Genomic DNA, 16,621 nt, shown 5'->3' on the forward strand with positions numbered 1-16,621 from the left:
TTTTATGACTTTTCCTATTGCGCTGCCCTGTTATGTTCTTCCGTATTTAGGCATACAGAGACTACCTTGCAGCTGGCTGGGGAATCACCGACTGGGTTGAACAGGGAAATGCGGTGGATATAGTTAACCTTGACCTTAGTAAAGCATTTGACAAAGTATCTCATACAATACTTATTGAAAAAATGACCAAATATGGGATTGACAATGCAACTGTTAGGTGGATTCACAACTGACTGAGTGATCATACTCAAAGAGCAGTCATAAATGGCTGCACATCCAAGTGGAAGAATGTATCAAGTGGGGTACCACAAGGCTCTGTCCTAGGCCCAGTGTTGGTCAACAATTTATAAATGATCTGGAGGAGAGAATTGATGGGAAACTGATCAAATTTGCTGATGACACAAAGCTAGGAGGGATTGCTAACACCAGGGAAGAGAGAGAGTATTCAAAAAGATCTAGAAAAGCTTGCACAGCGGGCAGCGGCCAACAGAATGGTATTTAACAAGGAGAAATGCAAAGTCCTACATCTGGGCAAGAAAAATGATGAAAGCACATACAGAATGGGAGGAATTGGGCTAAGCAGCAGCAGATGTGAAAAAGACTTGGGTATACCAATAGATCATAGACTGAACATGAGTCAACAATGTGATGCAGCAGCCAAAAAGGCAAACACAATTCTGGGATGTATTAAGAGAAGCATAGAGTCTAGATCACGTGAGGTCATTATCCCCCTCTACTCTTCCTTAGTCAGACCTCATCTGGAATACTGGAAAAGGTTTCCACGGTCGGTGGGGAGTTCTCCTTCAATGGAAGTCTTCAGAGGCTGGACAAACATCTGTCTGGGATGATTTAGTGATCCAGCATTGCACAGGAGTTGGACCCGCTGACCCCGGAGGTCCCTTCTATGAGTCTATGCCCTGCCAAAATCCTGACAATGGGTAAAGTAACGAGCTTGTAAGAGATTTCCATATTATTCTATAGTCATTAGTACAAGGAAATGTTAAGAAAACAGCAGCATGCACACCGAAATGCTGAAAACACAGGAAAAACATACTGCAGATACCACAATAGAAACCAGTAAGTGCATGCACATACAGAGAAAGGATTCTACACACCAGTATTAAAGGGGTTGTCCAGTCATAAACTATTTATAGCCTATTCTAAGGCTAGACCAGCAACACTACCTGGGTTTTCCACTGATCAACGGTTTTCTGGATCTGCGTACTTGTGCACTGAGCCAATTTCTGAAGGACGTAAACAACTCCGTTCTCACTGCAGTGGCCAGACTTGGTATTACAGGTAAAGTTCCCATTCAGTTCCCTATAACAGCAAGCCTAGCCAACACAGCGAGAAAAGAACCATCTACTTCCAGCAGAAATCAGCCGAGTGCACCAGCCCAGCAAACAGCTGATCTGCAAGGGTCTTGGACAGCGGACCCCTGCTGATCTACTATTTATGGCTTATCCCACACATAGGCCCATGAATCGCTTACAACTGGAGAAACCCCCTTAATGCACTACTGCATACAAAGCATCTGCAAACACATTTCATTAAAAGCAACGATGCCCTGTGTGAGTGAAAAAAATACTGAGATAACACAATTATAGGAGTATGTAAATGAGGCTCACCAGATAATGTGTTTAGGGAAAAAAAAAAAAAAAAAGAAGTTTTACCCGTGACAGAGGCAGCCAGGCCAGTCCATGCCTCTGGTCCTACAGCATTCTATCTGAAGTCCAGGAATCGGTAAGTGATCTAACAGTTCTAAAACCGCCTGTATAATAATCATGCTCTGGTGAGAGAAGTGTGAGTGCAGCTCCAGATATTCCCATTCACTGGATTTACCAGCAAATAGCAAAATTCTGTGTTTGGTTTAAATTATAAGTTAAAGATTTAACATGATTGGCCAAGTTAATACCTTTCTGGTCAGCAGGGTGAGGGGGCACATAGGGGTACTTGGAGTGCTTCTTGATGTGGAAGTTGACGTTGTCCATCTCCACATTGAGGCTGATGGAAGCGGCCGAATCACTGTCCATAGCAGACTGGAAGCTGCTGACTGACGTGCGTTTGCTAGGACTTGCAGAATCTTTGCATGATACAGCAAGGGGAGAAAAGCAAAGGGAAGAAGAGGAGGGGGGGTGGGGGGGAACAAAGGGTAGTCAGGGAGGAGGGGGAAAAACTGCATTTAGTAAATGGAGGTCCCCAAGTTCAGTCCTTAAATGCAACCAATATAGGATTAAACCTGAGGAGATGAGAACCAACACTGAATAGACTTGGATGAACCTAGGGATGGATCACCGGGGAGATGAAGAACCTAAGGTTCAGAATGGGAAACTTCTACTACTAAAGGCAGAACGACTGTTAACAGAGAGCCAGAGCTAGCAGGAACAGCAGGGGCAGACCAGCACTACAGACAGCGTTCACTCACAAGCCTACTACTGGAAAACTGCATTAGTATCACTCCAACACATCAGAGCAACGTGCGCGTGCCTCCATGCAGGGCAGTGTCAACTAGACGGCTCCTCTGTGGGCAGCGGGGACTACCAGTGCACTTCAGTAACAGCACGGAGCGGGAAGGGGTATTCCACTCCTTTAGGAGATCCCTAGAAGGTGTGAGGAGACTTATAAGGCCATCCATGCTCCTCTGGCAAATATGAAAAAATACTTCTGCAGAACCACCTATTGGAATAGAGCCTTCCTGCAAGCCAATATTAGACTCTTGTATCAAGTCTTATAACCAGGATTTGGAATTGAAAACCAAGCCAGAGTAACACACAGAAAGCCATTTCAGGGTTTTTGCCCCTCATTAGTAGGTTTCTGTCTTGGTTAGTGAGAGGCCTACAGATGTGGGTCGGGAAGGGTATCGTTTCTCCTTAAGGAGACACCTTGAAGGTGTGAGGAGGAGACTCAGAGCCATGCATGCTCCTGTGGGAAATAGTTTTCCATTCCTAGTCATTGTTATAAAGACTTGTATAAAGAGTCTAACATTGGCTTGCAGGAACACTGCCATCCAATAGGTGGCGCTGCAGAGGTAATGCTCCTTATTTTCAGTAATGGCACTGCATACTGTCTTCACACAAGTGGTACAACACATCATGGTTACCGTAGCCCGTACACGTTTTTTGCTGTAGGGTTTCATTACAAGGTTTACACTGTTTGGTTTCTGCAGTTACAACACATCACTGTATAACCTTCAGTCCATCAGTGATTTCCGTTGTCTGCTTGGTTTTCAGCCTTCATCTCTCCAGCTAACTTATGACAACACCAAACTTTATCTTTGTGGTCTTAAGTCAGCAGGTGCAGGAGAGCGGAGCGCAGGGGAGACCGAGCCGGCCCTCCAGATCTCACAGCAGGACTTGGGCTGCAGTTTCTACACTTGGTCTTCTGCAGATCACCAACACTGCAACATTTTAAATATACCGTATATACCAGTGTATAAGAACCCCCCAAAATCTGCTCTGAAGTCAGGGGTCGTCTTATATGCCAGTAATACAAAAAAAAAAAAAAAAAGAAAGTGTCAAAAAAAAAAAAAAAATCATTACTCACCTCCCACGGCGTTCTGCGGCGCTGCTGCAGGCTGTCGCTCCCTCCTGGTCCCCGGCAGAGCATTGCTTTCTGAATCCGGGGCTTGAAATCCCCGCCTCCAGAAAGCTAATACTGTGATTGGCTAACACACGCCGTCAGCCAATCATTGAATGGCTGTGATTGGCTGACGGCGTGTGTTAGCTAATCACAGTATTAGCTTTCTGGAGGCGGGGATTTCAAGCCCCGCGTCCAGAAAGCAATGCTCTGCCGGGGACCAGGAGGGAGCAACAGCCTGCAGCAGCGCCGCAGAACGCTGGGGGAGGTGAGTAATGATTTTTGTTTTGCTCCGCTGTATTCCAGGCGTATAAGATGCCAGTTGGGGGGGGTCGTCTTATACGCCCCGTCGCCTTATACTCCGGAATATACGGTAACTATGGCAAAAATGATTGTCAGCTCCAAATAAAGACTGCAAAAAAAAAAAAAAAAAAGAATCAAATACACCTAGAAGTTGTCGTTTTGCAGAAGAATTCGGCATGCAGTTACAGCTCAGGCAGATATTCGAATGATTAGCGTTGTGGTGGGATTTCATGAACGGTCATCAAGACTTCTGCCAACCAAAGATAGGAAATAAATTACTTTATACTAGTGTCACTAACCTGTCCAGTGTAGTGCCAGTCGGTGTCGTAGGGTGGAAGGGGGGTTAATATTATATATCTGCTATAATAAAGGGGACGGGAGAGACACAATGTCTGTCTGAACGGCCCCATGTGGTTCTCCAGCACTGATGAAACGTCCGCATGGATTTTCTCTTTGGATGACAATCCTATGTTTTTAGCCGAATGCTCTAATAAATGCTTCTTTTTAAACTTCAATGGTGCTTGAGGACCACATACCAGTATATACCCTCCCTGCACGCTTGTACATACTGGTATATGCCTCCTAGCACGCTCTTACATATCGGCGTCTACCCTCCCTGCACGCACGTACGTACGCACGTACGTACATCTCGGCGTCTACCCTCCCTGCACGCTCGTACGTACGTACATCTCGGCGTCTACCCTCCCTGCACGCTCGTACGTACGTACATCTCGGCGTCTACCCTCCCTGCACGCTCGTACGTACGTACATCTCGGCGTCTACCCTCCCTGCACGCTCGTACGTACGTACATCTCGGCGTCTACCCTCCCTGCACGCTCGTACGTACGTACATCTCGGCGTCTACCCTCCCTGCACGCTCGTACGTACGTACATCTCGGCGTCTACCCTCCCTGCACGCTCGTACGTACGTACATCTCGCCGTCTACCCTCCCTGCACGCTCGTACGTACGTACATCTCGCCGTCTACCCTCCCTGCACGCTCGCTCGTACGTACGTACGTACGTACATCTCGCCGTCTACCCTCCCTGCACGCACGTACGTACGTACGTACGTACGTACGTACATCTCGCCGTCTACCCTCCCTGCACGCTCGTACGTACGTACGTACCAACATCTCGCCGTCTACCCTCCCTGCACGCTCGTACGTACGTACGTACATCTCGCCGTCTATCCTCCCTGCACGCTCGTACGTACGTACGTACATCTCGCCGTCTACCCTCCCTGCACGCTCGTACGTACGTACGTACATCTCGCCGTCTACCCTCCCTGCACGCTCGTACGTACGTACGTACATCTCGCCGTCTACCCTCCCTGCACGCTCGTACGTACGTACATCTCGCCGTCTACCCTCCCTGCACGCTCGTACGTACGTACATCTCGCCGTCTACCCTCCCTGCACGCTCGTACGTACGTACGTACATCTCGCCGTCTACCCTCCCTGCACGCTCGTACGTACATCTCGCCGTCTACCCTCCCTACACGCTCGTACATATCGCCGTCTACCCTCCCTGCACGCTCGTACATATCGCCGTCTACCCTCCCTGCACGCTCGTACATATCGCCGTCTACCCTCCCTGCACGCTCGTACATATCGCCGTCTACCCTCCCTGCACGCTCGTACATATCACCGTCTACCCTCCCTGCACGCTCGTACATATCGCCGTCTACCCTCCCTGCACGCTCGTACATATCGCCGTCTACCCTCCCTGCACGCTCGTACATATCACCGTCTACCCTCCCTGCACGCTCGTACATATCGCCGTCTACCCTCCCTGCACGCTCGTACATATCGCCGTCTACCCTCCCTGCACGCTCGTACATATCACCGTCTACCCTCCCTGCACGCTCGTACATATCGCCGTCTACCCTCCCTGCACGCTCGTACATACTGGTCTATATCCTCCTGCATGCTTGTACATACTGACATCATTGAATGGCTGTGATTGGTTAATCCAGTGCTGCGTCAGCAAATGAAAGCCGGCGCTGGATTAACTAATCAGAGCATTAGCTTCCTGGAGGCGGGGGGTATTCAAGCCTCCGCTTCTAGGAAGAGCTGCTTTGTCGGTTTGAAAGAGGACGCGGCAGCCTGCCACAGTGATGGAGGCACTTTTTTTTTTTTTTTTTTTTAAACATGTAGCCTAGCTAGGACTTCTTTTCGGGGGAGGACTTATATTTCAAGCTTACCCTGAAAATCAGGGGAGGTCTTACTATTGGGTAAGCACGGTATATACCGCCCTGCATGGGGGAGACCATTCATACTATAAGGCACAGGGACACTTTAGCAAAATGCATCTTATTGTTAGAAAATTCCAGTATATCCAAATAATTAAACAAACAAGCATCTCTCCCAGCACCATGTCCATCCGACACCCGCCAGTATCAGGAATTGTGCATCATTTTATGGTCAGTAAGAGGTAAAAAATTCTCAGAAACTAAGAGGAACATCTTCCTGAAGTTTTGTGGTAAGAAAACTTGTTTGGAAGATATAAAACATTTTTCAGATTTGCCTCTGGGGCACCAAAAAAAAAAAAAAAAGGAATTAATGAAGTTTCAATTTTACTTGTTTAGGAATCACAGTGTAAGGAAAGTTCTAAGGTGTCCGAGATATGAATTGTATATTAGAAAAAAAAGGGGGGGGGGGGGGGGGGGGGGGTTCTCTGTGAAAATGGACCCTCCTGTACTTCTTGAACCTATATGCAGCATCTGAAAATTTAGATTTTTATATACATTCTAGTAACAAATGGACAAAGTTTCATTGGGTGTTACCCCTTGGCTGAATTGGGGTAATCCATCCTGGAATGACCCATATATAAAGTTTCATTTGATTCCGACAACTCCATGTAAGTGCTTGATTTTTTGTTTTTGACAATGAGCGTACATGCGTTTAAATGAATAAAAAGGCCCCAAAAAGGTGTCCAAAGCTTTTAAAAGGGGTTGAGTTTTTTAAAACTAATGTTCCCCAAGTCACAAAACAACAAACAGTCATATACTCAGAGACCTCAGAGCTCGAGCACTCAGTTCTGTCATTTGCTGCAGAAAATAGGTCAGATTGAATCAGTCCTCATGAATGAGGTAGTGCAGGGAAGAAAATCACTCGCTCCAGCTACAAGCCATCAGGTCACACGAAAAGCAGGACTTCCAGCACGCTCAGAAATAAAACTCAGTTGTAGCTGTATCTTCTAAGAAGCAACATGGCAAGTAGCAAAGCATAAAAAAGGAACGCTTCTATGTTTCAAGCCGTATAATGCTGGGTCTTGGTCACTACTATGAGCAAGAGCCGGGATAATGAAGCAGGAAACATTTCAGCGTGCCCGTTTTTAACCCTTGCTTCCCACTGTGTTGCCTTTTAGAAGGTACAAGCAAAGCTACATTTTTGAGGATGCTGAAGGTCCTACTTCCTGTGATGTCCTGTACAAAGGCTGACTGCAGCCTGTAAACAGGACATCATGGGGGACCAGGAGCTGCGGGGGATGCAGAGAGATGAGACAGGCGAGTGTGTGACTGTCTGCTACTTAGTGACTTAGGGAGTTATGTTTTTGTAAAACCCCCCTAAAGACCTACCGTAGTAAAGTTCTTCTTGTCATTCATGTTGCTCAGCAGATTCATGTAACTTACTGGTTAAGTTGTCTTCTCCTTCATCTGCAATCTGTTCGGTATCGCTGTCATCAAATTTGATGTCTTTAAACCAAGATGGTTCGGAATGTCCCTCCACAGAATTCACCGAATCGCTGTCAGGTGACGGCGTCTCCGAGAACTCCGTGCTCTGAAATTACAGGACATTATTTTACAGAGAGGCAATCCGACCAGCGTTTACACTAAACAATAACCAGAGGTACAGAATTATTTCACAACTTGTTTGTGCTGCACTGATTGCCATCACTCCGCATGACAGAGCATTTACACATACAGATCCCTTTCTTCTGTGACTTCCTAAGAATGTCACCAGATGACGTATGATGTACAAGTGATCACAAGTTCAAGTCCCCTCATGGGTAAAAAAAAAAAAAAATTGCATTAACCCCTTATTGACCGCCCTATAGTGTTCTTATGTCCTGCCGTTGCAGGACGTGTATTGAAGGTGAACGCCGGGCTATCTCCCTCCATACACCGCAGGCACGAGCTGTTTCTTACAGTTGACACCCGTGGGCAACAGCTCCGACGAGTCACGCAGCTCATCTAGGCTGTTAACCCTTTAATTGCCCCGACCGATGAGATCGTAGGAAGCCGTGCGGGTGGTATGGCAGCAGGGGGCCTTCTGAAAGGCATTCTGCCATCACAGCCCTAGGGCCTATCAATGCTTGTCATAATAGATAGCCTGTCAGATTGCAGTCTGATGTAATTGCATCATGTTGCAGAAGCGATCAAAGCGTCATAAGTTGTGGTCCCCTAGCGGAACTAAAATAAAAAATAAGAAAGTTTTACTAATTCTATAAAAAAAAAAAAAAAAAAAAGTTATAAAAACTTTAAATCACCCCACTTTTGCAATAGTTCTAATAAAAATCTAAATCATAAAACAAAAATACATATTTTGCATCGCCGCATCTGTTAAAGTATAATCTATCAAAATAACGTATTATTTACCCCGCAGGATGTTCACCCTGTCTCTGAGAAAAAAATGCAATAAAAAGCAGTCAAAAAGCTTCATGTATTCCAAAATGGCACCAACACAAACTACCGGACATCCCACAAAAAAATCAGCTGCGCACAACTATATCGATAGAAAGATAAAAGTCATTGTGCTCAGAAGATGGCAGCAGAAAGTAATTGGAAAAAAAAAAAAACACTATATAAGTTTGGTATGGTAGTAATCGTACTAACCCATAGAATAAAGTTATTATTTTTGTTGCAGTTTGTGCGCTGTAGAAACAAGACGCACCAAAAGATGGCGGAATTTCTTTTTTTACCCCCATTTTTCAGTACATTATATGGTACATTAATCAGCACCAATGAAAAATACAACTCGTCCCGCAAAAAACAAGCCCTCATACAGCGACGTCAATGGATAAATAAGGTAGTTACGATTTTTTTTTTTTTTTTTTTAAAGGAAGGGGGGGGGGGGACAAAATGGAAAATAAAAGAAAAAAGCTTGGTCACTAAGGGGTTAAAGAAAATTTAGTTAATTTCACTATCTCCCTAAAAAATTAACTACAAGGTGATCAAAGCCGCATGCGCCCCAAAATGGTAGCAATGAAAACTAGAGCTGTGTGAAGGTAAACAAGCCCACCCATAGCTCCATTAACACTTTAATGTCCTTATCATTTAGGATTTAGGTTTTCATCCAGGCAATTAACCCTTTGCAATCCACTGTCCGACATCTTCAGACATTCTGTTTGAAGGCTGTACAGCTCCGATGTTGGAAGACGTCCGGCAGGGTATTCTTACTGGCCGCTCTTTTGTCGCGGGGCCTCTCCAGCATATCCCATGCTGCAGTACTGGCCCTAGCCAGCAGATGGCGCCATTGTATAATGGCAGAAAGAGAAAACCCCCTAGGAAACCCTGAATGCAAAATTGGATTGCAAAGGGTTAAATCCACACAGGATTCCTGGGCAGACAGGACTGCTAATTAACCCCTTAGGATGCACAGCCGCAGTGAAGGGAGTCAATGAAGGTACATGGACTTTCATTGATCTGTTCACATTAGCGTGTAAACACTGCGAGTAGATATCCCGACCAGATACAAAGTAACATCAGGTGTTCCATACACAACGTGCCACTCCGTTATCGCCGATTAACGTTCGAACAAATTTGCGCGATAATAGTCACATGTAATTGACCCTTAACTTGCTGATAGATAGGAGTCTCCCTGCTGAGACTGCTGCCGATTCTGAGATTGGGGGTCCTGTATTCCCCGTCCTCCTCATTGCAGGGAAAATGAATAGAGCGCTAGTCATGGAAGTGCGCCAGCGATGCATTCATCATTAATGAGGCTGTGGCACCTGCTCAGGTATTTCCTTCAGCCCCACTGCAAAAAAGTGGCGCGCTGATCGCACATGATCAGCCAGCACTCCCTTCATGCTGATATCACTGTGGAAGGAGAAGTGACCCGCGCAGCGACAGGCAGAATGGGACATGGAAATCCCGTTCTTAGGATGGGCGGCTGTCTCAACGAGATATCCTGTGGACAGGGGATAACTTGCCGTCTTGATACAATCCCTTCAAGCATGCAGCGTTTCAGTAGACCTTAGATGCAGCAGAGGTTTTAGTTCGCTACCTGTAGAGGTCGGTACAAGGCATATTCGTCACGGAAGAGCTGATCGTGGTGCGTGACGCAGTCCAGCCATCTGCCATCCACAAGGGCTTGTCCAATAGCGATAGCCTGAGCTCTGGAAAGTAAGCCAATGAGAGGACAATACTGAAGAGACTAAGGTAAGAGAGCAAGCGGCCTGTATATAGCGGTCATTGTCTGCACAGAGCTGGGAGGGGCTTATACAAGTAGTACCGCCCCTTTATAACTGGGGGATACCGATATACCGAACAGGGGGGTAGTAGAGATTCATCGCTGGGCTTCATAACCTTGTAGAAATAACATGGATGTGGTAAACCTGTAGCGTTCCCCGTGTCAATGTGACCCTGGAAACAAGTTACTTTTCTTCGATTAGCCTCTTATTTTTCTGTGCAGTAACATTGAATTTCTTGGCTTTCCAGTCAATAACTTGGTAAAAGCAGTAAAGTATTAGTAGGACATTGCAGGTCAGATGGAAGCAGAGTATTACCTGGTGGTGACATGCCCATTTCTGATCAACCAGTTAACCAGTTCCTTTCCCACAATGCAGTTGGGGTAGGTGCGCAGCCAATAGCGGTGATCCTGAAATTCCATGCCACTATTATGGTGACAGATTTTCTTCCACAATTCCTTCAGCTGCACAGAATCCTTAAGAAACGAGATAAAGGATGAATAAATGTCCCCTCACGCACTCGACCGCTTGTTAATCACAACGATAAAGCTATGTGTGTTGGGGGGGGGAAAACACACTTTATAAAATTACCCTACACACTACAAGAAACCCAGTAACGAGCCCCACAGTGTTCCGATACCTTTCACCCTTTCCTGCTGTGGTAATTTTCGTCTCCCCCCCCCCCCCCCCCCTTTAAAAAAAAATCTCCGGGACAGGGTTTCCTCCGCCTATGACTGTTTGAATACTCTGCCCGCTCTACTCTCCCACGTTGTAAACTATTACAGGTTTACTCCACTTCCTTCCTGGCTACAACCAACAGAGGCGCTGACCAGACCATACATTCGGCTTGCCTTAATATAATGTATTAGAAAACTCAGCTTTTCATGGGCAAGATGGGGAAACCTGTCAGCAACAGCCAAGCACTTCGGCCCGGGCGGTCTGCATAATTACCCGAGTTCCTGCGCTATGCTGCTTCTATTCACTTCAATGAGCGCTACAGAAATCGCACTGGATAGAAGCACCGCACTGCTTTCATCTCCGCTATAAAAACCGTGGCTTGGAATACCCCTAAACATTTCTAAGTGGGCAAAACAGAAAAGAACTGCGACATTTTTGGGAGGTTTTGTTTTTACCATAAAAATGACATTCTGTAGGTTACCACAACTACAGCGAAACCAGATTTAAAAGCTTGATTGGGTTGCCTGAGGGCTCAAATAGTACAAGGTGACCTGTGGTTTATATTAGCATCATGATGGGGTAGATGCTTTTTGATCACTGTTTATTGACTTTTTTCTTGGAGATGGGGCGATCAAAAATGTCAATCCTGGCACAGAGTATTTTCTTTTATATATATATATATATATATATATATATATATATATATATATATATATATATATATATATTGACAGTCTTCACCCTGCAGGATTCAGAATCTGAACTGTTATGCACACAGCGATACCAGTTTTTAATTTTTGTTATGTTTTAACGCAGTCGCTGATTATTTGTGTAACTTTAAATATTTTTCATTAATAATTAAAAAAAAATAAAACTTCTAAATTTTAATATTTTTTTTCTTCTTCAAGCCTCCGTACGGGACTTAAGGCCCTTTTACACCAAACGATTATCGCTTCACCAACCGCACAACTGAACGAACCGACGTCATTTTTAAATAAAATTACAGGTACAGATAATGGCTTTTAATCTGCATGAACCCCAAAAATGGTACCAATAAATCTACAGCTCGTAAGACACAAACACAAGCCCCCACAGAGCTCCGTTCATGCAGAAATAAGATTACAAGATTAGGAATAGAGCGATGCAAAGAAAAAGAAAAAATCTTTGTTTTCCCTTTGAAAACATAAAGGGGTTTTGTTGTGCAAAAGTGGAAAAACCTTTAAAAAAAATGGGAGAGCTGTATTATCTCCACGCCCTCCAAAAAAAACGTTAGTTATGCAATACATTATATGGACCAAAAAATAGTAGTAATAAAAACGATGGCTTGTAAAAAGCAGAGATGATAAGCCTCCAAAAAATGTTGAAAGAATCCTTCAAAAAAAATGTTAAAAAAAAAAAGGCAATGTCACTAAGGAGTTATTTTTAGGGGAGCTGAGATGAAGCTGCTAGTGAAGGAACTCTCGCTCCGGTTGTCGGCCATATTTACATGGAGTGCAGCTTACATTTGCTCCATCTAGTGACTACTCAGATGATAGTTGTCCCATGTAAAGCCGTCCTCAGCAAGTCCTTTACCCCCTTCATGACACGGCCTATTTTGGGCTTAAGGACGCAACAATTTTTGGCAGATTTTCTTCTCCGTTTATCAAAAGTCATAACTTTTTTATTTTTCCGTCGACGCGGCCGTATGAGGGCTTGTTTTTTGCGAGGGAAACTGTAGTTTTTATCGGTGCCACTCTTGGGTACATAGACTATATTGTAAAACTTTTTTTATTTTTTTTATGATAGCAGGGAGAGAAAACGCATCAATTCTGCCATAGATATTTTTTTTTTTTTTTTACAGCGTTAATCATGCAGCATAAATGAGACATTCCATCTTTTCTGTGGACCGGTACGGTTACAACGATACCAAAATTCTTACTTTTTTTTAGGTTTTCCCACTTTTCTGCAATAAAAACCCTTTTTTTTGGAAATCTTTTTTCTATTCTAAATTGCTGCATTCGAAGTCCTGTAACTTTTTTATTTTTTGATGTACGGCGCTCTATCAGGGCTTATTTTTTGCGAGACGAGCTGTAGATTTTATTGGTACCATTTTGGGGTACATACGGTTTTTTTGATCACTTTTATTGCGTTTTTAGTGAGGCAAAATGCTAAAAATTAGGATTTTGCCTCAGTTTTTTAGCGTTTTTTTTTTGCGTTTTTTTCCGTGCACAGTCAAAAGCATGTGCAACTTATTGTACGCGTCGTTACGGACGCGAAAATACGAAATATGTGGGGTTTTATTTTTTTTTTACCTTTTTTTATGCTAATCTGAGAAAAAGCATTAAAAAAATGTTTTTTTTTACTCTTTTTTTTACATTTTTTTTAATTCTTTTTTTTAATCTTTGTTTTTTTTACACTGTTTGTGTCCCTCTGAGGGACTTCAACCACTGCCCTGATGATCGCTGTCATAAGGCATGGCAGAGCTACTGCTCTGCCATGCCTTATCGCTTATACAGCGATCACAGGCATAGGCAATACAGGACGCCAGTGTCTGGCCATGGTGACAGGCCGGGCTCTCGCGATGACATCGCGAGTTCCGGCCGGAGACACAGAGGGAGCGCGATCCCTCTGTGAACTCTTTCCCTGCTGCGATCTACTTAGATCGCGGCAGGGAAGAGGTTAACAGCGGGGGGGCGCATCTCCGATGCCCCCCGCTGTTGCAGCGGGACGCCGGCTGTGACTGACAGCCGGCTCATATGTGATCCTGCGCTATCTCCAGGATGTAAGTTTACGTCCTGTTGCGGGAAGTACCAGGCTGCCAGGACGTAAACTTACGCCCTGCAGCGGGAAGGGGTTAAAAGCTGTCTAAGACACAAAACTATACAAGGACAGACTAAAAACAATGTGGAAAAGTAGAACTTTTACAAAAATCTGATAAATTCACATGTAATGTGTGTGATGACAGGTGGAATTTCATACCAAAAGTATCTTCCTCTCCTCCTCATTAGTATCATTCTTCAGGTAAGTGCGAGAGGCCTGGGGGCTGACGGAAGATTCATAGGATGGTACCATGGGAGAGCCAGAACGGTCTAATGACAGGTTAGTAATACTGGCGGATCTACAGAGAAAGAGAAAAAAATGTATTTTAATTTACAAGATTGTCATTTAAACCCCAACCTGCAATTAAAAGAATGTGAGATTGCCATTGGGGTATATTCTTTAGGGAACTTCATTTATCAGGCAGCCCCAGAACATGGGGGACTACAGGGGATTATTAAGGATCACAATGTGTTAAATACACCAACATGCCAAAAGTCCTGGGATAGCGGTATGTAAATTTATGAAGAAGGCATTGCCATCCACAGTGCACAGCGCAGTGGCCACAGACAGGCGCTTAATGATGGTGACCAGCAGTGGCTGTTCCCACAGACAATTGTAGACCGGACAAGCATCTTTGTTTAACGCTGTCATAAATGTGGTACCAAGTTGTGCCGCGCAGCGCTAAACTCTGCAAAAACCACTTTTGTGAGAGACGCGATACAGGAGGCCCCACACACGTCTCCCGCAGGTCAGTGCAGGGATCTTTACCTTCCATGAGATATGGAAGCAGAAGACCCACCAGAGCCCCTCTGTTATCACCACGACATCGGAGACAAATGCCCACCCAGGCTCGGGAGGTTGCCAACGGGACCCTAGAGGACTGGCAATATCGTGGTGGGGTCCGATGAGACCCAGCACCAATTGTTCTAGGCTGATGGTTGGGTTTCTGTGTGGCACAGACCCCATGAAGCCGTGGAACCAAGTTATCAACACGGCAGGGGGCTGTTCAGGCTGGTAGTGGTTCCATGCTGGTGTTGGAGGTGTTCTCTTGGTATGGGTTGGGTCCACTGGTCCGCCAATTCATTGACCAGTGCGCACTGCTTGGTGACAATTTCCTATTTATTTTTTTCTAATACAATTTTTGTATCTTTTTTTTCAGTCACCATAGGGGAACTCAAACATACGATCGTCTGATCGCTTATACTATATAATGCAATACCATAGGCATTCACATATGGCTTCAGGCTGCCCTGACACCCGGACGGCACCTCGCAATCTAAATCGTGAGGTGGGGCCTTTTGCGGCCCCTTAATGTCGATTGGGGAAATAAAATGATACTGTCAGAATTGGCAATAGCCGTTAAAGGGTTAACTGCTGCAATCAGAGTTCTCTCAGACCGTAGCTTTTGCAGGTGGAGGTCAGCTGTCAAAGATGGCCGACACCTGCCGTGTATGTAGCAGGCTCAGCTTGCAAGACTGCTCCATAAACGAACACCTGATGTGGGCCATACAGGTCCAGACCACATGAAAGAGGGGTTAAACTTAATAGCACGAACTAACTGTGGCTATTAGAATCTTAAGTATCTCTTGGGATAACCCTTTTAACACTTTTCCATCGGATAGTTGCTTAAAAAGTCTGATTAATGGGGATCTTACCGCCAAGACCCTCACTGATCCCATGAATGGGGGTCCCATGTCCCCCTCCTACCACGACTGTGGCTTCACTGTCTTGAAGCTGAATGGAGCAGTACCCATTTTTGCACAACCACCACTTCATTCAATCTCCTCACTGTGGTTGGTGCATTGAGACCCTAGTGAGGAGGTGGTGGGAGTAAAACGCATCCCCTTGGGCGAGACCCCCACGATCAGACTTTTATCATCAACCCTATGGATAGGCAAAAGTCTATCTTGGGAATACCCTTTAAAAGCCTACACATCTTCTGCCCCTTTAATCACTGATGTACGCAAGGAATTCCAGTGGGCTGCAGACACCAATAGGGGGACATGGATCAGAAGTCTCTGTACGAGTTAAAAGCAGAGAGGGTTTAAGAGTTTTGTTTAGCAGTCAGCCACAGTTGGGGGCCATTCTTCTAATGTGAAGGATCTGCGGGTGGACCTAGGATAGGAACAAAAGGAACAGTACTTTTTAGACATGTTGACCTGTTTCTTGCTGGCGACTTCCCGGCATCTTCCTGCACAGAGGTCAGCCGTGTTGAGAGTGATGGCTTTGAGGATTCCTGGTGGACAAGGCTGAAATAGAGGAGTAAAAAGAAACCATTACTGATCTACAGAACCACAGAACTTACACAGGGTTTTCCCAAAAAATAAGTTATCCCCCATTCACAGAATAGAAAGGATAACGGATTGTTGATGGCCCAACACTGGGACCTCCACTGAGAATGCGGGGTCCTGTGTACCCCTGAATGAAAGCATTCACACTGTAACTTCATTGATTTCAGTGGGACTACTGGAGATAGAAAGTTGAACCATTCAGCCACTTCCAGCTGTCCCATTGAAATGAATGGAGTGGCAGCGCCATGATTTACTGCCAGTCCGTTCACTTAGGTGGACACAGGACCCCCTTTCTTGTGATTGGTAGAGGTCCTAGCTCCAGACCCTCACCTATCAGATAGGTAATGAAAGGGGTTGCGCCACACAACACACAATCTACCATAGGAAGCAATACAGTATATTGTATAGGCAACGTGCAGAGTTACAGCCTCTTAGGTACAACTGGCCTCAGACACCTATTGGTGTGTTTCCTGATGCAGCAGTACAGGACTACACCGACATGTACTCACAAGTCCCAACTGTCATCCAGGATACAGAATAGGACATGCGATGCATTTT

The 16,621-nt window shown here is 45.2% G+C and overlaps 1 protein-coding gene across 4 annotated transcripts in view; it reads right to left on the reverse strand.

Annotated features, from left to right (window-relative positions):
• The window catches only part of PIKFYVE (phosphoinositide kinase, FYVE-type zinc finger containing), a 201,609-nt gene that overhangs the window by 166,519 nt on the left and 18,469 nt on the right, over positions 1-16,621 (reverse strand). For 3 of the 4 annotated variants that reach the window (XM_066577221.1, XM_066577220.1, XM_066577222.1), the window contains 6 exons: positions 15,932-16,021; positions 13,932-14,070; positions 10,614-10,771; positions 10,112-10,223; positions 7,516-7,663; positions 1,916-2,083 (listed from right to left, as the gene is read on the reverse strand). In XM_066577221.1, coding sequence (XP_066433318.1) covers positions 1,916-2,083; positions 7,516-7,663; positions 10,112-10,223; positions 10,614-10,771; positions 13,932-14,070; positions 15,932-16,021 — 815 coding nt within the window. The remainder of the gene's footprint in view (positions 1-1,915; positions 2,084-7,515; positions 7,664-10,111; positions 10,224-10,613; positions 10,772-13,931; positions 14,071-15,931; positions 16,022-16,621) is intronic. The other variant, XM_066577223.1, reaches the window with a different exon arrangement.

The sequence above is a fragment of the Eleutherodactylus coqui genome, chromosome 8 (genome assembly GCF_035609145.1).
Source record: "Eleutherodactylus coqui strain aEleCoq1 chromosome 8, aEleCoq1.hap1, whole genome shotgun sequence".
In the NCBI taxonomy this organism is placed as follows: domain Eukaryota; kingdom Metazoa; phylum Chordata; class Amphibia; order Anura; family Eleutherodactylidae; genus Eleutherodactylus; species Eleutherodactylus coqui.